General features: G+C 44.3%; 2 protein-coding genes across 2 annotated transcripts; one reads left to right on the forward strand and one right to left on the reverse strand.

Moving 5' to 3' along the window:
• Positions 1-5,442: 5,442 nt before the first annotated feature.
• Positions 5,443-12,064, reverse strand: MESD (mesoderm development LRP chaperone). The gene is made up of 3 exons (XM_080980573.1): positions 11,835-12,064; positions 9,458-9,690; positions 5,443-7,405 (listed from the first exon to the last, which is right to left on the reverse strand). Exons 1-3 carry the CDS (start codon positions 12,015-12,017, stop codon positions 7,141-7,143), a joined length of 681 nt encoding a protein of 226 aa, XP_080836699.1. The 5' UTR covers positions 12,018-12,064; the 3' UTR covers positions 5,443-7,140.
• A 4,487-nt stretch (positions 12,065-16,551) lies between these two features.
• On the forward strand, positions 16,552-20,810 carry TLNRD1 (talin rod domain containing 1). Its single transcript, XM_080980512.1, has 2 exons — positions 16,552-18,349; positions 18,530-20,810. The coding sequence occupies exon 2, from the start codon at positions 18,936-18,938 to the stop codon at positions 19,992-19,994; it is 1,059 nt and encodes a 352-aa protein (XP_080836638.1). The 5' UTR covers positions 16,552-18,349; positions 18,530-18,935; the 3' UTR covers positions 19,995-20,810.
• Positions 20,811-25,687: the final 4,877 nt, after the last annotated feature.

The following is a 25,687-nucleotide window of genomic DNA, read 5'->3' on the forward strand; positions in this document are numbered from 1 at the left end:
GTAATCCCACCATAAGACTATTTCCCTTTACTGCCACAACCCTCCGTGGCAGGAGGCCCTTGTTAACCCTTCAGATCCAGAACCTTGACTTATCCAGGTATAACTGCTTGTTGGTTAAGCTCCCTCTCCTCTCCACAATGGAGAGGCCAGGACAGAGCGAGGAGAAACTGTGCTGACATTTGCAATGAAGACCATGCTCCTTGGGTAGGTACCATGTTAACCTGGCCAATTCTTGTCTACTCCGACTGTCAGCAGCTCTCCAGCTTCTCGGGCAGAAGGCTCCATCATCACCTGCCTTACAGGCTAAAAAGTCTGACTTTGAACATGGTAATTCTGTCCCTCTTAAACGAGCATGGCCACCCCAAGGTACTTTGCCACTTGAGGCACAGCACAAAATAAAACAAAAACACACACCCCTTCCATACACGGAAGCTGACAAGCTCTCTTAAATCAAAGGTGAACTCAAGCAATCTTCACTTTCCCAAACGAGATAACCATCCATTAAAATTCACACTTCCAAGTTTTGCAATACAGTTCTCTAGCCACATAACGTGTACAAAAATGTACACAGTGAGGTAAAGTGTGCATTTTCTTTTGCATATTTTCACTAACATACAAAAAGGCATTGTATTAGGGGAAATCGCTTTGCAAAAAAAACCATGTACTAGGCAAAACTGCATTAGGAGAAACTCACATTAAAACACTGATGAGTTTTCATGAGAATTTGTTTTAAAAAATAACCTCAAACTGATAAGGAAATGTGGAATACGAGAAAGAATACTAAAAATAAAAACAGAGAAACTGAAGTTGACAAGATTCGCCCATCCCTAACCTGTACTGTTTGAATTATTTTATATTGTTCACGGCCACAAGATTCCCATGCACAGAGGTGTTGTAAGCTAACTCTGGTTTTTTCATGTCTGGATAGTGAAGGCACCAATTTCAGACAAAGGGAAGGGTGATTGGTTCCTTACAACAAATTGGTGCATATTCACCAATGTGCCCTTATAGAGCAGAAATGTAAACAATCCTGCAGTTTGGTCCCAAGTCACTGAAATACTAAGGGCAGAAAACCTGTCCAAACTGTTGCTCTATTTAAAATGACAGCCCTGCCTGGGGTTTTTACTCAGTCACTGCTCCTTTGTACAACTCTAATTCACACACTTAAAATCACCACTGATATTTTAAGTTTAGAACAGAGATGAAGCGCACAAAACTCACAGCTTGCAAGTCTAAAGAAATCAAACATTTTGAAAACCTGGCCAAGGCACTTGAAAACCTGCTGGGTGGCCATTCTGGAAGGGAAAGCAAGCAAATACAATCAGATTTGGACTTTAACAGCAGAAATTTACTGTGACATCTCCTTATGCTCGACCACCCTCTAGTGGTTCACTGCTGATAACAGAGCATATCCACCACCTATGTCTCATAGACTTAAAAGATTTAACTCCAGACAGAATCCTTGCTGCTGTAAATGCAAGGAAATTATTTTAAATGGCAAGCAGAAACTTGGGAAACCCAAAGACAATGGTAAACTTGAAAAATGAACACATGATCTCTCAAAGATGCAAGCGGCAGCTGCAGAAACATCCTGCCAAAGCTCCAGGCACTCATAAGGCAAGAGGAAGTTTGCTTAAGCAAAGAAAAGCTCTCATGGGATCCACCTGACTTGCATACATGAAGAGAAGGGTACACCTAAATAAAACAGGCCACTTCCAAGGGGTTTTAACGCCTCAAATAGTCAAGCTAGCTGGTGATACTTTAAAAATGCAGCTAATTTCTTATTTCTTCTGTATTTACATAAACATAGTAAGAACAACCCAATATTGCCTCTCTCCCTCCTGCCCCCATCCCTTTGAGGAGGCTTATTTGAGACATTTGGATCTGAAGATTGGGAAAAGTGGAACTGTTAGTTGGCTGTCACCCTAGTGAACGTTTTGAATAATTTCTTTTATGTAACTGACCGTCAGAAAGTTGGAAGTTCTTTTTTCCCTTCTCCCTTCCCTTCTTCCATCTCTCTCTTTTTATTTGGGGTCCTCTGTTCTGGGCCATTATCCAAGGATTACACGCACACGAAGCTGGTGGAAGAACCCTATGTAAGAGGCAGGGAAAGGAAGACTTTCCAGAGTGAGAAACTGAGAAGAAAATTCCCAGGTGAGAACTGGCAGGGTCCACCACTTTCAGTGTGAGACGAGGGTTAAGGGACGACTTTGAGAGAGGAGACTGCATTTTTCTCTTCTTTCTCTTCCTGTTTTTAGTTTCTTTTATCATTGTATTACGAAAAAGCTTTAATAAAATCTTGAGGCGCCTTATTTTCTGCAACTAACATTGCGTGTTTACTCAGAAGGAAGTTCCACTGTGTTCAGTGGCATCTGTCTCCTAGTAAGCATGTTTAGATTTGTAGCCCATGGGTGGAGGTGGTTCCTGGGAAGGCAGCCATCATAACCCAGTTAGGGTAGGAAGCTTATGGTTATTCTTGACCTCTCTAACTTCATGCCATTTAAGCCCTTATTGCCTTAAAACTTTATTAAAGTTTCGCTATTATAAGCCTGCACCTTGCATTCATTTCCACACAGCTAAATACCAAGTGTATCATGCGATCAAAAACCACAAGATGGTGTCCACTTCAAGCACACTACAAATATTTTCTATCTGGGTTCTAGAACTACTTCAAGCTCACTCTAGAGCTTGTATGCCTCCTGTGGAATTTGTTTTACTTTTAACATGTAAACAAACAGACTTCTGTCATGCGACATCCAGAATAATATGTTTAAAGTTAAAATGAAAAGAAAGATGTTAACTGATTAAGTTAATTTTATGAGAAAATTGGTTTTGGAAAACTGTTACAATGATATACACTGAAACTCAGCTAGGGGGATTTGAGGAAATCAAGTAACAATGTTACTAAGATTGGATTAAGTATACAGTGGTGCCTCGCAAGACGAAAAGAATCCGTTCCGCGAGTCTCTTCGTCTTGCGGGTTTTTTCGTCTTGCGAAGCAAGCCCATTAGCGGTTTAGCGGATTAGTGCTACAGTATTAGCGGCTTAGCAGGCTTAGTGGATCAGCTGATAAGCGGCTTAACGATCAGCTGATAAGCGGCTTAACGATCAGCTGATAAGCGGCTTAAAGATCAGCTGATAAGCGTCTTAGCATCAGCTGTTAAGCGGCTTAGCCATCAGCTGATAAGCGGTTTAGCGGCTTGGGAAAAAGGGGGGGAAAGGAAAAAACCCCCGCAGTAACTCGCAAGACATTTTCGTCTTGCGAAGCAAGCACATAGGAAATTCGTTTTGCGAAGCACCTCCAAAACGGAAAACCCTTTCGTCTAGCGGGTTTTCCGTCTTGCGAGGCATTCGTCTTGCGGGGCACCACTGTAACTAAGATCTATGTTTGTTTGTTTCAAAATTTTGGAAAATCAATAAAAAAAATGAAAAAACCCAACAAAAAAATCCAGCTTCTTCTAAATATTCAGATTAAAAACATGTTTGCCACAAGATGTAGGGCCACTGTCAGAGACATGGGATTTACAAAAGCATTCGGGAGATACATAGCAGCTAATTAGAAAAAAAAGGTACATTTTTTCCCTGTATTTATGTAAACTCCTACATTAATAGTGTTCTGTGTACAGAAACTGTTCTGATTTATGGTACTCATTTTGTTTTTCCTGTTCCTACAATCTCACCGTTACTTGAATGAGTTGCCCTTTAAGTCCCACCTGTCACTCACCAAATCTGCTACAAAGAACAGAATTACCTCTGTCTCTTCGCCGCAGTGCTGACAAGAGTGGATGTCACTGGCCATATGCCAACCAAAGAGATGAAAGGAAGAACAGATTCTCTGTCAAAGGATGCTTTGTCCTTGAAATGGCTGTAGGTTTCACAACAATGGCATTAATCAAGATGAGAAAAATAGTTTCGCTCTGGCTGCTCATCTACTTACCTGTGTATGAAAGCTGCCTTATACCAAGTCAGGCCACTAGTTGGTCAAAGTAATAGTTTTCTCTATTCCAACTACTAATGGGTCTCTAAAGTTTCAGGCAAATGTCTTCTCAGTTGTGTTAACTCCGCTCTCTTTCCCCTGCCTCCCTCCACTTGAACTGGGGAGTCTGCACATGCAAAGATGATGTTGGAGTTATAGGCCCCATAATTAGAAAATGTCTAACAAATTAAAACACACCTGATTGCCCTTAAATAGTCAAAGAAACTGACAAAATCAATTCTGAATAATTCATCTTGCAGAGCTACTCTTCTATAGCTTTCAAACCGGAGAATCGGGATGCTAGCTTCACGGAACTGAAATCTGCATAAAAATCAATTGCCACAACTGCATTTGGGAGTTGTGTGCAGAGTGGTCACACGACCTTAGCAGAACCAGAAGACCAAGGCATGATACAGCTAATGATTAAGCCTTGCAAAAAAATCATTAAAAAAAAATATCATCAAGAATTGCTAGCCTGAATGCCCACATCTAACCTGGTTAGTCATTTTGGACACAATGATGGCTTGAAAGAGACACACACAAAAGCAACTGCTTCTCAGCTCAAACGCTTCCCAGCCAAAGGCAACCAGGTGATTAGTGATCTTCAAGGCCCAATGACTCCAACACAAAAGTGTTCCCCTCCACTAAAATCAGAGGGATATAAAGAATGTGAATTTGGTTGTTTCATACCCTGCATTTTCTTACTGTCCTGCAGGGCATTTTGAAGCCTGCTAAGCTGCCACCTATGCTTATGCCTTTTGTTTGTGTCCTAAAAAAAGCTGCCACCTAGTTACCTGGAAGAAATTTTTACTTAGCATAGGTGACCAGCCAGCTTTTCATCAGGCATACACCAGACAAATTCAGCAGGCAGCATATTCGAAAACTGGCATCTTTTTAAAAGCACATCTTGAATGTGAGTTTTAAGCGCCTCTGAACAACAAAAAAACACATCTACATTTAGCTTAGTTGGTAGAGCATGAGACTCTTAATTTCTGGGTCATTGGGCAAAAGATTCCTGCATTGCAGGGGGTTGGACTAGATGACCCTTGTGGTCCCTTCCACCTCTGTGATTCTATTTCTCAACATTTCCCTGTTCTTCTGTAACAGCAGAATGGAACGCAGGAGAGCCCTTTCAAAGCAAAATCCCTAAAAATCAAGTAAAAATGAAAATAAAACCGGGGGGGGGGGTGTAAACAGAAGTCTCAGGACAAACACAGTACTCAGCTATTCATTAACGCTTAACCTCTCATCTCCTTCAGAACCTTGAATTAGACCAGGAGAGAGCTTTTATCAATGGTATTCATATATAAATGGTCCAAGAATCAAAAGAGGATAGAAGACACTTGAAGGCTTCTCAACCTCTGAATTTGGCACTTAATGGTGCCACCTAGTGGCCACTCTGAGCAGATACAGACATCACAAGACAGCTGTGTCCAGACACAGGCTTCCACGTGTCCAAACAGAAATTTGTTCTGAAAAAGGTACAAATTTATTGACATTTTGGAGGGAGTGTTCATGGTGACAGCAATATTTTCCCAATTATCTACCAACTTTATATATGAATGAACAAATTAGGGCACCCAGAGTATTGGAAGTATTTTTGGCACCAGAGAAATACAAGCTATATTCAAAAAGATCAAATGTGGTATGATCTAATATGGTGTCCACAGATTTGAAATAAACTTATGCACCAAGGCAGTATTCTTTCAAATTAACATTAAGAAGGAAACCAGCACAACCTCTGTGTTTAAACAGAGTAAGCCCCCAGTTTATAGTCACTGCAATTCTGGAATGCCTTGAGCCCAATTGCAATTGAATAGCTTAACTCCAAAAGGGGCTTAAGTCAATTTTGACAAAAAAAATCCAATTTTGGCCTGTAGATGTTTGCCATGAGTGCTACAAATTAGGGGCGGGGGGGGGAGAACTTGTATAAAATTGTATAAAAGCCTTGAAAATTGTGTTGGCATTCAAAAAGACTGTACAGTGGTACCTTTATATTCGAATGGTTTGGCTCCCAAACAATTTGGCTCCTGAATGCTGCAAACCCGGAAGTGAGTGTTCCAGTTTGTAAACATTTTTCGTAAGCCAAACGTCCGACGTGGCTTCCGATTGAGTGAAGGAAGCTCCTGCAACCAATCAGAAGCTGCACCTTGGTTTTTGAACCATTTTGGGAGTCGAACGGACTCCTGCAACAGATTAAGTTTGACAGCCAAGGTACCACTATAGTCAGAAAAAAAATTCTTCCAAATGGAATACTGGTCAAAATTGACTTAAGCACCTTTTGGAATTAAGCTCTTCAATTAGTGTCAGGGTTAATTGCATCTTGATACATTTGCTATTCTTGTTACATTCCTCTTACTGGATTGGCTCAGTCTTTTATCACATGGCTACTGCCAGATGTTCTAAACTACAACTTCCAACAGCCACAGCCAGCACGCCCAATGCTCTGAAAGTGATGAGAGTTGTGGCCCAAAACATCTGGCGGGCACCAGGTTGAGGAAGGTTGGAGTAAGTGAACTGGCCCACCATTAGTCTATGGAAACCCTAAATCTGTTAATTCAATAGACGAGTTTATTCCCACTTCAGCTGGGCATTTGACGATCAGTAGTGAAACCAACTTACATAAAAACACTCATTGCATGCATCAAACCTGTGCTTTCCAGAATCTGCTTTGGCACCACAGCTGACACTCTGAGATTGCCACTTTCAAGAAGGGGTATCATTTATTTTCATTAATGAAAATATTGCAAAGGTAGAAACTCCTAGAAAGTTAAGTCTTGTTTCTTATCGCCAACGAAACGTTCACCTTGTTGACTCCTCCAAAATAGCTGATGGCAGAATTCCAACTGCAACAGCTCTTCCCCTCTCATCCTTTGAGGAATGTTCGTAATACTGAAGGTAAACACACAGGTGCTTGTTTTAAACTTTTAAACAGACAACTGTTTGAAAAAAACCAACTGCTTGAAAGTAGACAAGGCACAATATACCAACTCCAGATCTAAAAGAAGCAATCCACTGATGTTAAGCATTAACGTTGCTGTTACTGAACAAATGCCTCTCATTAATAAGTAAACTGGTCCCTTGATTTGAAACCCAGAAAGGCCACCCTATTTTCCTCCTTCCTAAACTTCCCACCAATCCTCCTCTAGAGTCAAATTAACTTATCAGAGCTCTTCTTTTGGTTTGGTTGCACGGTTGTCATCTTTGAGGGGTCCATGTTTCTTTTCAGTATCTTTTTTCTTTTTGGATTTTTCGGGCTTGGTCTCATTTTTCCCTTTTTCGCTTTCCTTGGCTCCTTTACCAGGGTACACCTGACCTTCCAGTGTTACGTCCGCACACCTCTCCTGTTTTATCAGAAAGTCTTTGATCTCCCATGCATAGCCTCCGTCCCGCAGCATAAAGATGGCACGATTTGAACCGACGATAAACCTAGGTTTTAAAAGGGCATTCAATTAGTGCCTGGCCTTTGAAGTATTGAAAATTTATGTTTCAGGTAGCGAAGAGCCTCCGCCCCACCCCTTGCAAAAAAAGCAATGATAAATAACCCCAAGGATTAAGTGGTGTGTTGCATTTCTTAAAAGCAAGAGGTGTTTGTCTCAGAATGGGGGGAAAAACAAAACTTGCACTGCAGGTTTCATTACCTTCATAAGTAAGAATATTATAATTTACTACCTTGTGAAAATACAGGCTATTGCATTTCTTATTCAAATTTATGGTAGAGGGAAGACACACAGATGCAGCAAAGGATGGGGAACGTCAGGCACAAGGTTGAATGTGGCCTTCCAAGCCTCCCTATCTGGCCCTTGGAACCCTTTTCATCCCGCACTGGCCCTGCTTTGCACGCTGAATGTTACTGCCTAGCAAGAGAATCTGTCCCTGAACTGTGATATGGCCCTTTGCCATAGGGTACGTGCAGAAACTATCTTACTGTAGAAAGGTAAAGTTTGCATTTGTTTCTCTGCCTCTTTTTGCCTCTGGCCCAGCCCACGATCAGCATGTGCACTCTGGATGTTGCCCAAAAGGGAATGCGGTCACTGGATTGAAAAAGGATCTCACATCCCTGCTAGAATAGATGGGTCTCAGCTTATTTTAGATGTAATGGAAAAATGCAAAATATCTGGCTAACAAATGCTTAGGGGTTAAAAAAAAGCCTCTATGTATGCTAATGTTAAAATGTTGGCTTATATATTAAGATTTCACAGGAATTTATCCTTGTAGTACACTTAAATAGCTCCATGTTGTCAAAGCTGGATAGCTGGGTAGGATACAAGTGAAGTCACGTACAGTAATCCCTCCTACTTCTCTCAAGCATATTTTTTATGAGTTACACCTATCAGGTGCAGATATTTGGCTCCATGGCTTTCCTGGGAGGAGCTGAAAACAACATAATAAAGAGCTGCTCAGTTCCACAACAATTCCTCCCATAGAATGGTGGAAAATTCAGGACAGGCAAAACGGAGCACTTCTTCACACAGTGCGTAATTGAACAGCAGAAATCACGGCTGCCAGATGTGGTGGGGGCCGCCAATTTGGACAGTTTTAAAAGGGGATTAGACAAAATTCATGGCAGCTAAGACTACAGATAGCAACCAGTCACAATGGATACATTTCTCCCTCTTATACTGGAAGTAGTATCTCTGAATATCAGCTGCTGGGGAACAGCAGCAGAGTATGGTTGGTGTCCTGCTTGCTGGCTTCATACAGGCATATGGTTGGCCACTGAGGGAAATAGGTATCTGGACTAGATAGGGCTTTGAACAGGGTGGCTTTTCTTACATCGTTTCTTCAAATTCCAATCGGGGGCGGGGGGGGGGGCCGGGACACACACAGACGTATTTGTATCCAAAGGGACAAACAGTGTGAGAAGAATACTACCTATAAATAGCCACAAACATCCATTTTCACAGCCCACTGGCAAATTGTAACAGGTTTTAAAGTCGACTACGCTTTTCCAAACTAATCCAAGTGTGTTTCTACGACAGTTAAGTCCTACTATGTTCAATGGGACTTATAAGGTAGGTTTATATTAGATTGCAGCCATAATGGGGTCTAGATTATTTCCTTCCTCATATAGGAAAATATGAGACTATTTCAACAGTTTATTTTTACCAAATGAAAATTGCTAGAATTTTTTTTACTAATTTTTAATAAAATTCCACACTGCTTTAGACTGCACTCAGCAAGAATAAGCACTGCGCCTCTGTCTCAGGAGGGGGAAGGTTACATGAAAGGAAAAAGACAAAATAAAGCTATTAATTATGATAACTTTATCCATCTTCCTAACTGAGCATGCCATTCTTTTGAAAACTTTTAAACAATTTTTCATATCCTCATTAATACAGATCAAAATACAGGAAAGAAGGTATAAATTTAAAACATGCAGTAATTTAGGTGGTCATACATATAAACACAGCCCATACAAAATGAAAATTAAACCAGGCAAGTGAGGGCAGGTGTGCAACTCCAAGACAAAAATCTTACCTTTGTACGTCATAGTTGGCATTGAAAAGACTTCCCTGCCACAGATTAGTAATTTGCTCTGTCTCTTTTTCTGTAGGTTCTCCTGACACAGTGACAAACATCATAAGAGTCTTCCCTTTCTTGGTCATCTTCAAGATACTCTCAGGCTTGCCCGGGTCAAGCTGGGAGAAGTCTATTGGTGCAGATGGACGCTTGTGCTCAGGAAGATCTCCTTCTTCTATATCATCATCTTTCTGTGTTGGAAACAAAATACAGGAACACTTAAGAATGCATTGGAATGGGCTGTCGTATCCTGATGCAACAAGGTATGTCTTAGAAAAATTAGGCTTATTGAAAGATCTCAGGTTTAGAAGACCATGCACACTTTGTATGCATATGTAGAAACCGTTTGTCTAATGCAGCTTTCTACTTGCTGAAATAATAGAACACAACTTTTTTCTGTTTCAGAAATAGAAATCTGGTTTTCAATTTAGCACTCTGGATGAGTGCATGGCATTACTTTATGTGCCAAGCAGCTCACTCAACAAGCTAGTTAACAGCACCAGAGATCACGGAGGGTCTGGATGTGGGAAGCAAAATGAAATATTAATTCAGAAAAGGGAGCGCTAATGAGAAAACTGATTTTAAAAATAGGTATTCTACCTACATGAAACTCATAAGCAGTTTCAGACTACTCTTGGATCCAGCTTTGTATTTAGACAGGTGGGGGCAGAGTTAACCTGGGAAAAGTTTAACCCGCTAATCACATGTGCATTGGTTACTAAAGAAATTGGGCTGCTGCAATACAGCCTATCTTGGGCTACCCCTGAAAAGTGTCCAAAAGCCTTAGTGCAAAATGCAGAGCCAAATCATACGAAACTGCTGCTTTATTTTGCTATACAAAATGCACTGGTGGTTGTCACTACAAAAGCAAAGGGGGTGCTAATTACTATCGAGGTCTGCTTACAGTCCTTTAAACTCTTCAGTAGGCCTGCTTCCTGTTCCTATTTCAGAGAACAGCTCCTAATTTAAACTTTAAAACCCATACTCTGCTCAAAGCAGCATGCATATACGAATCATAGCATTGTAGAGTTGGAAGGGACCCTGAGGATCATCTAGTCCAACCCCCTGCAATGCAGGAATAGGCAGCTGTCCCATGCGGGGATCGAACCTGCAACCTTGGCGTTATCAGCACCATGCTCCAACTGAACTATCCAGGCGCACTCTTGCGCTCTCTATATAACACACACATATACATATATCATAAAACAAACAAACATATGTATAACATAAAACAAAACTGAAACAGTTCGAGCTACTGAACTTAATGTTACTTTTATGAACCTGAAAACTGCAACTTAAGATTCACGCATTGCAAGGACAGTACACCCCAGGAAAAGTACTGGAAGTGTTCTGACTTCCATAATACTGTACCTGGTTTTCTTATAGGATCACAGTGCGGTTGCCAACCCTACTCTTCCCTAATGAAGACCAATACACTCCACACATGCTCAGAGGCAGCCTCTCCTTCAGGACTATTTCCTCACCACCCCCACATTCAATTAAACTAGGTCTAGGCTCGAACCTCACCCCCTTCAAACCAACCTCTCTCCCCCTATTCCCCCTCGGCCTGTGCCCATGCCCTACTCGGAGCACACCCACTGAAATTAATGGACCGGGCACACACAAGTCACACATGCTTTCTGCTACTGCTGATTTTAATCATCTCTCGAATGCTTTTAAATGTCTTGTTTTAATCTGTCCTCTTTAAAAACAATGGGAAATGTTTTTGTTTTACATTTTAATAAAAGCAGTTGAGAATATTTATACCCTACTAAATGAATAAATAAAAATAACTTAAGCCTGGATAGCTCAGTTGGTTAGACTAGAGCATGTATAGGGAAGCTTCTTCATGTGTAATGTTATATTATGTGTGTGTGTATATACATACATATAGAGTTACATATATATATATATATATATATATACACACACACACACACACACACATATATGTTGAAAGCAGCCCAGAGTGGCTGGGGAAACCCTGTCAAATGGGCGGGGCACAAATAAATAAATAAATAACAATAACAATAATAATGCTGATAACGCTAAAGTTGCAGGTTCGATCCCTGAATGGGATACCTGCCAATCCCTGCATTGCGGGGGTTGGACTAGATGATCCTCAGGGTCCCTTCTAATTCTTCTAATTCTAATTTCTGTCAGTTTTCTGGGGGGGGGGGTTGGACTGGGGTTGGATACAACCCTTGGCGAGCGCAACGAACCTGCACTCCAGCCCCAAATCCTTGCCAAGGAACTAGACGAGGAAGACGGTGGGGACGCCCCTCCCCCCCATTTTGGGGTCCCCGCTGCGCCCCCTTTTCCCTCACGGACATACCTCCCACTGCTCCAGCAGCCGCGCCATGTCGGCGTCGTTGTAGTCCCGAATGTCCTTTTTCTTCTTCTTCTCCTTCTTCGCCTGCTCAGGGGACTTTTCCTTCGGCTCTTCGGCTCCGGAGGCCGCGGCCGCCACGGCACACAGCGCCAAGACCAGGCCCAGCCATCTGTAGGACGCCGCCATCTTGTCCCGACGCGCGACGCCGCCGGCACTGGCCGGAGAAGGTTCTTCCGCCCCGATCCCGCCCCCTTGCCAGTTCTGCGCATGCGTCGGGAGGGGAAGTGGGCGGGGCAGCCAGATTTGAAAGCTACAAGGCGGAGGAGGGTGGGCGAGTGGGAAGGTGCCGGAAGGAACGAGGGGCAGAGGGCTGTACCACTTCAGCCTGCGGGGGGAGCGGGACGAACCATGTTTTCGAAATTGAATAGAACAAAACTAACTTTCCGTTTACATTTGTTTCTGAAGGGAAAGAGGAAACCATATTTCTCTGTTGTGAAACGCCCTAGGATCTTTGGATGAAGGGCGGAATACAAATGTAATAAATATAATAAAAATAATAACAAATAAAATATAATGATGGTGGTGAGGGTGATAATAATAATAATAATAATAATAATAATAATACAGTAATATCGTATTCCGTGCTCCCGAAACACTCAGAGAACCTGAGAACCGTAGGTGCAGAATCCAGCCAACCATGCATTCTCCTTAATGCCTATTCTTATTATTTTAAATTTATATACTGCCTTTCCATTTCCAGAAGAAATACTATGGTGGCTATCAAACACATGAAGGCCGGCAGCAAAATAATAGGAACAAAACATTTTATACTTAACAAAGCCTAGCAATTATCTAAATTCTGTGTTTTTATTTTATTTTAATGTTGGTCTATCTAAGCCCAGCATTGTCTATTCCCACCATCCCTGACCGCTGGTCCCACTAGGTAGGGATGATGGGAGTTGTAGTCCAAAAACAGCTGGAGACTCATGTTTGGGAAACCCTGGTCTACACTGACAAGCAGCAGCTTGGCAGAAAGATGGTACAGTATATGAATAAAATAATTAAGTATCTTTTCTGTTTGCTGATCTAGGTGTTGTGTGTGTGTGTGTGTGTTTCCCCCAGGGAGAGATGGTTCTTTGCTGAGGCCAAGACAGCCAAGACCACAACAGACATCATTGAAAAAAGACAGCAACTCCCATCAACATAGCTGTCAACGTTTCCCTTTTTTTAAGGGAAATTCCCTTATTCTGAATAGGATTCCTCGCAAGAAAAGGGAAAAGTTGACAGCTATGCCCATCAACCTCTCTACTGTGAGGATCCCAAAATTACACTGGCTTGCTATACAGTGGTGCCCCGCAAGACGAATGCCTCGCAAGACGGAAAACTCGCTAGACGAAAGAGTTTTCCGTTTTGGAGGTGCCTCGCAAAACGAATCTGCTATGGGCTTGCTTCGCAAGACGAAAATGTCTTGCGAGTTCCTGGGTTTTTTTTTTCCTTTTCCCCCTCTTTTTCTAAGTCGCTAAGCCGCTTATCTGCTTATCCGATAAGCTGATAAGCTGCTAAAAGCCGCTAAAAGCCGCTAATAGCGCTAATCCGCTAATCCGTCAATGGGCTTGCTTCACAAGTCGAAAAAACCGCTAGACGAAGAGACTCCCAGAACGGATTCTTTTCGTCTTGCGAGGCACCACTGTAGTTAGGATTGCTCTGTTAAGTTACTTTCCCCAAAGTAGCAGATAGATATTTACTTCTGAAGAATAAAATGTTGTTGTTGTTGTTTAGTCGTGTCCGACTCTTCGTGACCCCATGGACCAGAGCACGCCAGGCACTTCTGTCCTCCACTGCCTCCCACAGTTTGGTCAAAGAAGAAGAAAATAAAAGTATGTAACTTTATTAGTGCTTTGTGCACAGAAAAGTCACCAGTTTGGTGTACAGACAAATATCATTTTACGCGCCAAATACAGAAACACAGCAGACAATGTCTGGATGCCTTTAGTCACAACGTCTTATTAGGCTGAAAAACATAAGCACTTTTCAGGGCAGTCTGCATGGATAACATGACTGATTAAAAAAAACGAGTCACCACCATGAACAGGAATTTGCAGGCGCACCCTTAAGGCCTTTTTTAAAAAAAAAAAAAACAACAACATCAAAGGAGACTACAGTGCACAAGCACAAAATAAACGGACCCCCACCCTTCCTGAGCTGGACTATATAATTGAAGTGTTATGTCCTGCAGTGACTCTGGGTGCCTTCCGGAGTATATTGAAATGCTTTAGATTGACTTTTCACAGAGGCATTGTTTATATTCTCCAGACCCATAGATTACCGTACCTATAATTTTTAAAGTAGCCCCTTTGCTTTTGATAGTACCATCTCCATTCACACCAGATCATGCCTTGAAATGTCAAGTTGAGCTTAATTTAGTTGCCGAAATATACATAAACATGCCATGGGAGAAGGTGTAGCTCAAAGACAAGACAAGGCGCTTGCACGTTGAAGGTCCTAGGTGGAGAACCAGTGGCCCACCAGTGGACTCCAACTCCCATCAGCCCTAGCCAACGGTCAGGGATGATGAGATGATGTAATGTTTTTGATTTTTTTAAAAAACTTTTACAGTTGTAAAACTTTTCTGTTTAGATGAACCTACCTGGACATGCAATATTAGGCACATTTGTTTCCAAAACTGTTGGTTTTACCTGTATTTTCACAATTTTATTACATCTACTTGCTTTTAAAAGTTTGCTTTTAATTGCTGTTTTTAATGGATCATAGAATAGTGGAGTTTGAAGGGACCCCATGGGTCATCTAGTCCAGTGTTTTTCAACCTTTTTTGGGCAAAGGCACACTTGTTTCATGAAAAAAATCACGAGGCACACCACCATTAGAAAATGTTAAAAAATTTAACTCTGTGCCAATATTGACTATATATAAAGTAATTCTCTTGAATAGGAATCAAATAAACACAAAGAAAGTATTTTATAATTACTTTATTATGAAATAGTAAGTAAACAGAAATATGAAAAATTATAAAATACTTTATTCAGTGCGCAACCTGGGCCTGTTTGGCTGAACACAAAGCTGATATTCTGGCTGGAATCGAAGAAAGACACACACGTAGCTCTCCGTCAACAGCTCTCAGTCTCTCTCTGTATTTAGTTTTTATAGCAATCATCATTGAAAAGCTCATGTCACACAGATATGTAGTGGAAAATGGGAGCAATGTCAAAATAGCTTTGTTTGCCAGAAGGGGGAACTCCTTGGCAGTATCCAACCAAAAACTGTCCAAAGGTAGATCAGCAAATCTTAGCTTGAAACCACGATTTTGTCTCAGTTCAGTTAGTTCCTCCTGCTCCTGTAAAGTCATGTCCTTTCCACCAACTGATGCTGAGCTATAAGGGTCCCTAACCCAGTCAAGGCATTCAGTGGAGACTGAAGAGAAATAAAATGACAACTTCTCCGGTCCTCCTGGTGACTCGAGTCGCAACGTCTTCTGCTCTCCGCTGCTGCGCACACTGTGCTCGGGCGGGAAGGAAGTCGGAAGATGATGTCCTACTGTGATAGGTCCAGGCTGGAGTCAGAAAAGTGGAGGGTGTCCCCCTGAGGAGCGCCAATCGGCGCCCCTGCTGGCCGAGGGTGGGGTCAAAAACCCCACCCACCCCATACCCAGGACACAGTCCGGCGCCCGCCTAGTGGGCGAAAATTTGAATTTTTTTAAAAAAAATCTTTCGAATTTTTCAATTTTTCCCATGGCACACCAGGCAACATCTCGCGGCACACTAGTGTGCTGCGGAACAGTGGTTGAAAAACACTGATCTAGTCCAACCTCCTGCAACGCAGGAATCATATCTAAAAATCCCTGACAATGACCATCCGACCTCTCCAGTGAAGGAGAGTCAGCTTATACTATTTTATGTAAACCACTGAGATTTTCTTCATTAAATCTTGCTAAATAAATAACTAGAAGTAAGTAAATAAGTTATCACATCCTAGTTTGTGAGGGAAGTGGGAACGATACATGGAGCAGGGCCTAGACCATGTTGGGGACCCCTGATCTCTCCTTATCAAGCTCACCTCCGCTCATTCTTGCTTGCCTCTCAGGGATACATTAAAACACTTTTCTTGAACCATGCTTTCCATCTCCCACAGGCCTTTATGCACTCATAGCTTGTTAAATTGTGGTCTGCTAATTATCTTTTATCACACATTGTTTTGGTCATTTTATGTGGACTGTTAACATCTCTGTAAAGCCTGGGCAGCTTCCAACAACTAATGGCAGGATGCTGATACAGTGGTACCTCGGGTTACAAACGCTTCAGGTTACAGACTCCGCTAACCCAAAAATAGTACCTTGGGTTAAGAACTTTGCTTCAGGATGAGAACAGAAATCGCGTGGCGGCAGTGGGAGGCCCCATTAGCTAAGTGGTAGCAGTTCGAAAGCATGTCAAAGTGAAAGTAGATAAATAGGTACCACACCTGCGGAAAGGTAAACGGCGTTTCCGTGCACTGCTCTGGATTGCCAGAAGCGGCTTAGTCATGCTGGCCACATGACCTGGAAGCTGTACGCCGGCTCCCTCGGCCAATAAAGCGAGATGAGCGCCGCAACCCCAGAGTCGGTCACGACTGGACCTAATGGTCAGGGGTCCCTTTACCTTTACCTCAGGTTAAGAACTGTTTCAGGTTAAGAATGGACCTCCAGAACGAAATAAGTTCTTAACCCGAGGTACCACTGTATATTCTTTTAAAATTTTAAAATGTTGTTGTTTAGTCGTGTCCAACTCTTCGTGACTCCATGGACCAGAGCACGCCGCTTTAAAAAGTAGTAGTAGTAAAGTGTTCTCTAGCCTAGTTGGCCAACAAGAAAACCACAATCCAATCAGGTGGCAGTGCCCATAGGCTGACCCCATTAGGTTTGCATGCTTGTCATTTTCTCCTCCATAAGGAAAAACCAAAAGAAATGCTTCTGTATTCGAAACGCTCCAATAAACCACTGGCAGCGCCCATCTCAGAGCTCGAAAGACGCTTGTGATTTTTCCAACACCGGTGGGAAAGAGGCAAAGACCTCGTTCTATGCCTGGTTCCTTAGAAAGCTATCCCAGATTTCAACAGGACTTCCAAGTAATGTTCGCCGACAGCTGGGAAGCTAAGGTTGCAAAAGGGGGCGGGGATAGATTATGCTCCTTTAATTAAAAATAAAATAAAATCGGGGGTGGGGGGAAATCAAAGGGCAGGGTGGGCTGAAAACACAGACCAGAACCTTCCCACGTGTGAACCAACAGCCACGGCTCTCCTGCTCCAAGCGCATCTGCGTGCGTAAAAGCGCAATCGAGCCGGCGGCCACAGCAAGGGCGCCGCCGCCGCCGCCGCCGCCGCCTGTTATACCGGGCGGTGACACCGCCTCTTTCTCTTCTCCCACCCGCCCCATCTCCTGCTGGGGTGGAGCCTTCAAGGCAGCAGCGGGCGTGGAGAAGACCGCAGCGTTTAAAACGAAGGGCGGCGACAGGCCGCACAAAAGATTGCTATAGGCTTACAGGGAGGTTACAGCGGAGGCAACCGGGAGGAAGCATTAAAAAAGAGAGAGAGGAAGGGAAAAAAGGCAGCAGCAGCAGGCGCGTTGGCTCCGGCGCCCGCCCTTTCCCCAGCCATGCAGGAGCAGCCGCGCCGAGGCAGCTGATAAGAGCCCCAAGGCCGAGGCTGAAAAGAGACTTTGGGAAGTGGAAAGCGGGCGAGCGGGCGGGGAGTCCTCCTTTCGTGATCCCTCCCTCCACCCCGCAGAAGTTGGTGATTCAGCCGGGGAGGGTTGGAGAGGAGGAGGAGGAGGAGAAAAAGCCCAGCGAGGAAATATGGTGAGAGAGGAGGCGAAGGGAGGCCGGCTGGGTTCCCGCAGCAGCTGTTGCAAAGGCCACCCAGCGCCGCCGCCGCCGCCCTTGTTCGAGGGCAGAGCCTGAAGTTCCCCGTCGAGCGGAGATCGGGTGCGCTCACGCCCCTGGAGGGCCGGCGCCGCCGCCGCTGCTTTTCCCGGGGACGCTGGGCGTCGTGATCGGAGCGACAAGCAGGAGAGAGGAGAGAGGAGAGAGGTGGCGAAAAAGAAAAGCAAAAGCGGCAAGCTAAGCTGAGGATTCCTCCCTCCCTCCCTCTTTCCTGCCTGCCTTCCCTCTCCACTAGCGGCTGGATCCGGGTGGTGTTGGGGGAGAGGAAATCGTTGCTTTCCGCCCGCCCTCCTCGCCTCGCCTTCCACGATCTGCCGTGTCCTCTTTTGCACCGGAGGTGAGGTGCGCACGAAACACTTCGGGGCCAGCCTAGCAAATCAAAGCGGCAACCCTCCTCCTCCTCCTCCTGCGCGCGGCCAGTTCCCCCGGCCACAGCTCCGCCGGGCCACACCCTCTGCTGTTCTTCCTGATAGCAACCGGGAGAGGAAGAGATGCCTGCCTGCCTGCTCGGGAGCTGTTAAAGGAGCCTATGGCGTTGGCTCGCCTCTTTCCGGGCCACGGGGACAGCTTGGATTGGAAAGGAGTCAAACGGTAACAGGATCGTCGCCTATTTCAGCCCCTCTTCCCATTTATTTTCTTTTTTAAAAAAAACCAACAACACACCATCCCACCCAAACTCTTTTCCTCATGAATTTAAACGTGCCACTGTAATTTATTCAGCTGGAAACTTTTAAAGATTTTAAATGATTGCTCCTGTTATTATTTTTGCAGCAGCTCCATTTGGATTATTTGCTAATAACGCTTCTCTCCAAAGAACGGTCCATCTGCAGATGGGGAAGGAAAGGGAACGATAATTGATCATGCCGTTGCGGAATTGAGGATCCAGTCTTCCCAAGAGTCGGGGAACCTGTCGCCTGTTTCCAAGCCTATTAGTTCACTGTGAAAGTGGAGTAGCGTCAGGTTCCCTTTGGATTGGGCTGCTCTCTGGCTGGCTCCCGCCTCTCCCTCTGGCCCGCAAAGACTTTACTTTTACTCGCGGAGATTAATGGAATGATGGTGCGGAAAAGGCAGAGAGATCCTGCCAGGCTGAGTGGGGACTCCTCCGGAGGCATCAGGAGCGGGAGGAGTGGCGGCAGCTGTGGGGTCCCGAGAGGCATGCGTGTGCCCCCCAGGCGCTATGGCTAGCGGCGGCTCTGGCAAGTCCGCTAGCGAGGCGTCCACCCCAAGCAGCGGTGCGTTGCAGCGGAAGAAGCTCATCTCCATTTGCGACCACTGCAAGAGCAAGATGCAGCTGGTGGCGGATTTGCTGCTGCTGTCCAGCGAGAGCCGGCCGGTCAATACGGATAGCCTGTCCGTCTTTGGGGAGTCCTTCGAGAAGTGCCGGGACACCATCATCGCCAGGACAAAAGGCCTCTCCATCTTGACTCACGACATCCAAAGCCAGCTCAACATGGGACGCTTCGCGGAGGTGGGGGACATCCTGGTGGAGATGGGAGACCTGGTGGTCTCCTTGACGGAGTGCTCTGCCCACGCTGCTTACCTGGCGGCGGTGGAGACCCCGGGGGCTCAGCCAGCATTGCCCGGCCTGGTGGATCGCTACAAGGTGACCCGGTGCAAACATGAGGTGGAGCACGGCTGTGGGATCTTGAAGACCACCCCTTTGGCTGACATGAGCCCTCAGCTCCTGCTGGAGGTTTCCCAGAACATGTCCAAGAATCTGAAATTCCTGACGGACGCCTGTGTCCTGGCCAGTGAGAAATCCAAGGATAAGTTTGCCAAGGAGCAGTTCAAGCTGAGCGTCAAGTGCATGAGCACCAGCGGCTCAGCCCTATTGGCCTGCGTCAAGGAGGTCAAGACTTCGCCCAGCGAGCTGACGCGGAACCGCTGCGTCTTGTTCAGCGGGCCCTTGGTGCAGTCTGTCTGCGCGCTGGTGGGCTTTGCCACTGAGCCTCAGTTTTTGGGCAAAGCGGCCACCATCAATCCAGAAGGTAAAGCCGTGCAGACCGCCATTTTAGGGGGCGCAATGAGTGTCGTCTCGGCTTGTGTGCTCCTTACCCAATGCCTCAGGGATATAGCCCAACACCCCGAAAGTAGCTCCAAAACAACTGAATACAGGGAACGGTTGCGGAACTCGGCTTGCGCCGTCTCGGATGGTTGCAATCTGTTATCTCAGGCACTGAGGGAAAGATCTTCGCCTCGGACTCTACCGCCAGCGAACTCAATTTCTGTGAATTAATCTTTTCAGTTTAGGTATACCTTGGTCACTGCTAACACAAATGTACTTAGGCTCCCCTCAACTGGCCCTTTGTTTTATGTATACCAAAGAATTTGTGTAGATCAGCCCAGTCTTTTGATTTTTTTTAAAAAAATATTTTTTTGAATGGGGGAGGCAGCAAAAAGATTTACCTTTTAACCTATGTAGAAACAAATCAGCATTGAGTGGCTGATCATTTGGGGCAAGGGATTGTTAAAAAAGAAGAGAGAAACCATCAAAGTTGATTCAGTTTCGCATCTTTTATAGAATACAAGGTCTACAAACAAGCGAGTGGTAATAACAGTTTTAAGGTTTTATTGAGATGAGTGGGATAGAGAAAGGGCCTTAATTGCGCTGGGTGTGCTTTTAAAACTTTTTTCTTTTTCTTTGGTCTTCCAAAATTTCCCTTCTAAATTTTACCATTCAGTTGTGCAGGAAGGAAAAAAAAGTTACCTCAGTTTTCATACAGTCTGAAAGAAGCAGAACTTTAAATGATGGATGTAGCTACCTTTTTGTTTTGTTTTTATGTTGGTTTCTGTATGGTTACTTTTGAATCAAGTGTTAGGTTAGAAGTGCATTGGCTGTGTCGAGTGGGAAAAGAGTGGAGATTGGATGTGATTTCCAAGCTGGGGGGGGGGAGCTACTGTGAGTGTTTTAAAACAGGGGGTGGGGGAATATTACACTCTTAACAAGAAAGTGATTTGGGTTTTTTAATTATTATTTTTCAGTGTCTTTTTAAAAAAAAATCTTGCATGTACTGGAGTATTTATTTCATCTATTAAAATGTTGTTTCTCAGATGTCTTTCTGTGACTTTTAATACTTGAAATAACAGTTTCCTTGTTTTGTGCTGTAGGCCTTGATCCAAACGGTGGTGCGTAAGTTTGATTTAGGTGGTTCGCAATGTGGCTAAGGAGAACCCTTACCATTTGAATTCTATGGGGTTCGAATTGCAATACCTGTACTATAAAAATATAACATAAGTAATAAGAGAAGCAAGGACAATACAGTTAAAAATCATACAGCTTCTAGCATAGCACTTTCTTCTGGTTTTCTGTGCTTCTCCCTCCCCACCCACCTTGCTTAGGTGAATTTTGTTTTTTAAAAGTTGAATCAGAGAACTGGGAGGTTTTAAGATAATATTTCAAAGTGGGGTATTGGTGGCACTGAAGGGTGCAGGTTCTGCTTCACTGAGAATCGGTCTAAGGGTTTCAGTAACTATGGAATTTGCTTGTGCAAGACGTAGTGATAACCACCGTGTTGGATGGCTTAGACAAATACCGTATTTTTCTGTGTATAATAAGACGCCCCCTATTTTGGGGACTCCTCATTAAGAAAATGGGGGCAGATTGCTTATTTTGGTGGGTTGCCTAGAGTTGTTGATTGCCCAGGGTTGTCGAAAACTGCTCACCCGCCTGAACCACGCTGCCAATAACACGCGTCACCAAAGCCAACAATCGTCTGCCCGCTCGCCACCAGCAACTGCCAATCGCCCACACAATTGCTGCAGCGGCAGCCGATCGACAGCAGCCCTCGCCGCAGCCACCAATCTCCCACCAAGACAACCCCACATTTTAAACATTGTTTTAGAAAGAAAAAAACCCTCGTCTTACACACGGAAAAGTACAGTACATGGTTGATAAGGTTAGCTGCGATTACCAGCCATAGTGACTGTTTCCTACCTCAAGGGTTGGAGACAGTGGTACATTTGAGCCACAGTTTCTGGGGGACATGAATGGGGCTAGTACTGTTGTGCTTGGATTCTGCCTGTGGGCTTCCCATAGGTATCTGACTGGCTGTTGTGAAAACAGGATGCTGGTGGGTCTTTGGTCTGATCCAGCAGAGCTCTTGTGTTCTTCATTTCACTGAACTCAGTGGAGCTTACTTCAAGGTTGGCATGTATGTGATTGTGCTGTTGAGAACACGCTCTACAGTCCTTTCCACATTTACTGAGAAATAGGTCTTATTGTGTTCAGTGGGACTTGGGTGCTTAAAGTATGTTAGGGATTGCAACTTTGAAGGACTACTTGTTAAGGCTGCAATCCCATACCCACTGCCAGAGGAGTGATCCACATTGAATTCAGAGGGACGTGCTTTTGAGCAGAATTGTATAGGATTGCATTGTAAACGTGGGATCCTGTGTGCACATATAGGGAAGAAGAGCCATTGAGTTGGCATGGTTTAGTGGACAGGGTTTTGAACTTAGGTTGGGGAGATCTGTGTTTGAATCTATACTTGGCCATGAAGCTCATTAGGTGATTATGGTCAGGTTACCATCTCTCGATGTATCACACAGGGTTCTTCAGCTAAAATGAGGAGACAACCAAATCGGATGCCTTGATCTTGAGGAAAGGATAGAATATAAATGAAATCAATAATAACGGAACTTACTCTTGAGTCAGGGATGCGGGTGGTGCTGTGGGTTAAACCACAGAGCCTAGGACTTGTCTATCAGAAGACTGGAGGTTCGAATCCCCGCGACGGGGTGAGCTCCCGTTGCTTGGTCCCTGCTCCTGCCAACCTAGCAGTTTGAAAGCATGTCAAAGTGCAAGTAGAAGTGCAAGTGAAGGTAAACGGCGTTTCCGTTCGCTGCTCTGGTTCGCCAGAAGCGGCTTAGTCATGCTGGCCACGTGACCTGGAAGCTGTATGCCGGCTCCCTCAGCCAATAAAGCGAGATAAGCGCCGCAACCCCAGAGTCTGTCACCACTGGACCTAATGGTCAGGGGTCCCTTTACCTTTACCTTTACTCTTGAGTCAACATATATAGGGACAGGCTCCGAAACTAAAACTCCCAGGCTTTAGTATCATAGTCAATAATACATTTTGTGATCTGATTTGTTCAGGAGGAGTGCTTTGCTTTATGGGGCTGACATTGGGTTCATATTGCTTTTGAAATACCATACAGTCTTTTTGGCCCCCTCTGTCCTGAACATTGACTTGCCTTTTTAGCTAGTTTGGTACTGATTAATGTTTTGCTCAAAGCATCATTCTTTTCTCTCTCCTCTTTCCATCAGTACCTCTTTTTCTTTTCTTTTTTTTTTAAAGCACATTGATCCATTCCTGCTGGAGCCATCTAGGGTAGTGGCCTGAATTTTGCATGGAAATTTATTAAGGGGTTCCTTGGGCACTTATCAGGGGTTCCTATGTGAGAGTATCGGTAATGATGGAAAAGTTTCTCTGAAAGAGCCTTCCCATTGTTCTCAATCTTTACCAGGAATGTGGGTTTCCTGGAAAATTTTGAGTTGGAAGATTTTCTTTTGAAAATGAGTGAAATTTGCACTGGGACAATATTGGTTTGCATTGGAAAGTTTTCTGATACCCTAGGGAATTATCTTAGCATGTTTGTTTTACTTTCATTTAGTGTAAGGTAAAGGTACCCCTGCCCGTACAGGCCAGTCTTGACAGACTCTAGGGTTGTGCGCCCATCTCACTTAAGAGGCCGGGGGCCAGCGCTGTCCGCAGACACTTCCGGGTCACGTGGCCAGCGTGAAGAAGCTGCTCTGGCAGCACACGGAAACGCCATTTACCTTCTCGCTATAAAGCGGTACCTATTTATCTACTTGCACTTAAGGGTGCTTTCGAACTGCTAGGTGGGCAGGAGCTGGGACCGAACAACGGGAGCTCACCCCGCCGCAGGGATTCGAACCACTGACCATGCAATCGGCAAGTCCTAGGCGCTGAGGTTTTACCCACAGCGCCACCCATTTAGTGTACAAAGCTTAAAAACCCTTGAACGGCCAAGCTTGCCTAATATTTATTTGCAGTTGGCCTCTGGTCATTATATTCCCTCCATTGTTGCGGGCAGTATGCCTCTGAATACCAGTCCCTGGGATAAGTGGAGAGACTGCTGCTGTCCTTAGGTGATGCTTACAAGCTTCTTACAGGTTGTCCGCTGTAAGAACACGATGCTGGACCAGATGAGCCATTTGCATAATCCACTAGAGCTCTTCTTATGTTCTAACTAATGTACTTATATTTTGGATATTTATTTTTTTTCTGGAGAAAAATAAATCCTTAGGAAACTGCCCACTCTACATTGTTGGTCTCCACTCAGAGCAGCTTTGGGTGCATTTATAGGGCATGTTCTTAGTGGTCTTATGGAACTGGGCAGTTCCTTGTCTGACTTGTCTTTGCAGGGGTTCTGTGGCAGGTGCATTTATGTTGAAAGTGTTCCTTAGAGGCAAAACGTGTGCTGTTGTTGTTTTTAAAAAGCCACTAGTTTAGAGCAACGGAGGCTCCATCTGCACTGTACAATTAGTGCTGCACCCATTCCACTTTAAACTGTCATGGCTTCCCCCCAAAGAATCCTGGGATCCATAGTTTTCATGGAGGTTGCTGAGAGTTGATATTCCCCTCACAGGGCTATAATTCTAAGAGTGCTTTAGCAGCCAATCCCTCTTCCCTGGGAACTCTGGGAAATGGGTGTGTGTTATTATTTATTTATCTACATATATAATCCACAATTTTCCTAAAAATATATATACAGTGGTACCTTGGTTTATGAACTTAATCCGTTCCGGAAGTCTGTTCTTAAACCAAAGCGTTCTTAAACCAAGACGTGCTTTCCCATAGCATCAGCAAACTGATGTGGGAAGCTGATTTTCAGAAATTAGAAGCTGAAATCTGCATATTTGCTGATCTCTAGTGGTGACTGCACCCACTGCTTGCATGCTACCCCTGGAGGGGTTGCAATGGGGCAATATAGCACACCGGCTGAACAAGGGTAAATGTTACACTCCATAAACTAATTTTCTACTTCACCAGCAGAAGTAAAGCTATTGGGTAACTTGGTGAGCAGGGCAGGTGGAGGGAGTCTGTGCAAATCATCTATCCATACCTGCTCACCTGTAGACTTCTGATGTGCCATACAATCAAGCAGCTATGTGCAATTCTGAAAAAGGCAGTATTTGTCTGCTTTGGAAGTACTGTAAAACTTTTAGGTGACTTTTTTAAAAAAAAAAAGTAACCAAGATGCACTATATTTGTGGGTTTCATCTTATCTTTGTGGTTTGTGTACAGATTCTGAAAGTGGCTGGGGGATCAAAATGGTTTATTGATCTTATTTTCCGTTTGGAAGCATGTGGCTTATTCCTGTGCTACGATACCAAACCAGTAAATACCCACAGCAAGCTTGTTGGGTTGTTTCTTGTTTATTTGTTTCATCGACTACATATCCTGCCCTTCCAAAGGAGTCTAGTGCGGCTAAAGAAGAGGAGAGCTATAAGTGTCTCTTTTAAAAAAAGCAATTGTTAAATGCAAGATAATTTGTTTTAGTGTTTGTATAACAGATGGTTGAACAGGCAAAAACCCAACAGGGGAACCATTTCTCACCACTGCAAATCAATGCTGTGCCTATATAATTTCTGCCTGGGGTAGCTGTGTAAAAAGGCCTAGTGTCTCTGCCAATTAGAAAAAAGTGTCTACCCTACATTGGAAGAGAACAGGGCTGTCTATCTAGCTGTTTCCTTTTAGGAACATAGAAAGCTGCTTCACACCGAGTGAGGCCATTGGTCTATCTAGCTTAGTAATGTCTGCACTGTCTGGTAGCAGCCCTCCAGGGCTTCAGGCAACGGCCCGTCCCAGTCCTGGCACCTTCTGCATTTAAAGCAGATGTTCTACCACTGAGCTACAGCCCTTCTCGTAAGTACTGTGTATTTAAAAATGCAGTTTAGATAGC

This window comes from Podarcis pityusensis (genome assembly GCF_964106645.2).
Source record: "Podarcis pityusensis genome assembly, chromosome: 14".
NCBI lineage: Eukaryota > Metazoa > Chordata > Lepidosauria > Squamata > Lacertidae > Podarcis > Podarcis pityusensis.

Excerpts from the sequence above, each read along its gene's own strand:
- MESD (XM_080980573.1), bottom strand. The coding sequence starts at position 12,017 with ATGGCGGCGTCCTACAGATGGCTGGGCCTGGTCTTGGCGCTGTGTGCC. Across the intron at positions 9,691-11,834 it reads GGCTGCTGGAGCAGTGGGAG|AAAGATGATGATATAGAAGA; the intron begins GTATGTCCGTGA and ends TTTCCAACACAG. Across the intron at positions 7,406-9,457 it reads GCCAACTATGACGTACAAAG|GTTTATCGTCGGTTCAAATC; the intron begins GTAAGATTTTTG and ends TTTAAAACCTAG.
- TLNRD1 (XM_080980512.1), top strand. The coding sequence starts at position 18,936 with ATGGCTAGCGGCGGCTCTGGCAAGTCCGCTAGCGAGGCGTCCACCCCA.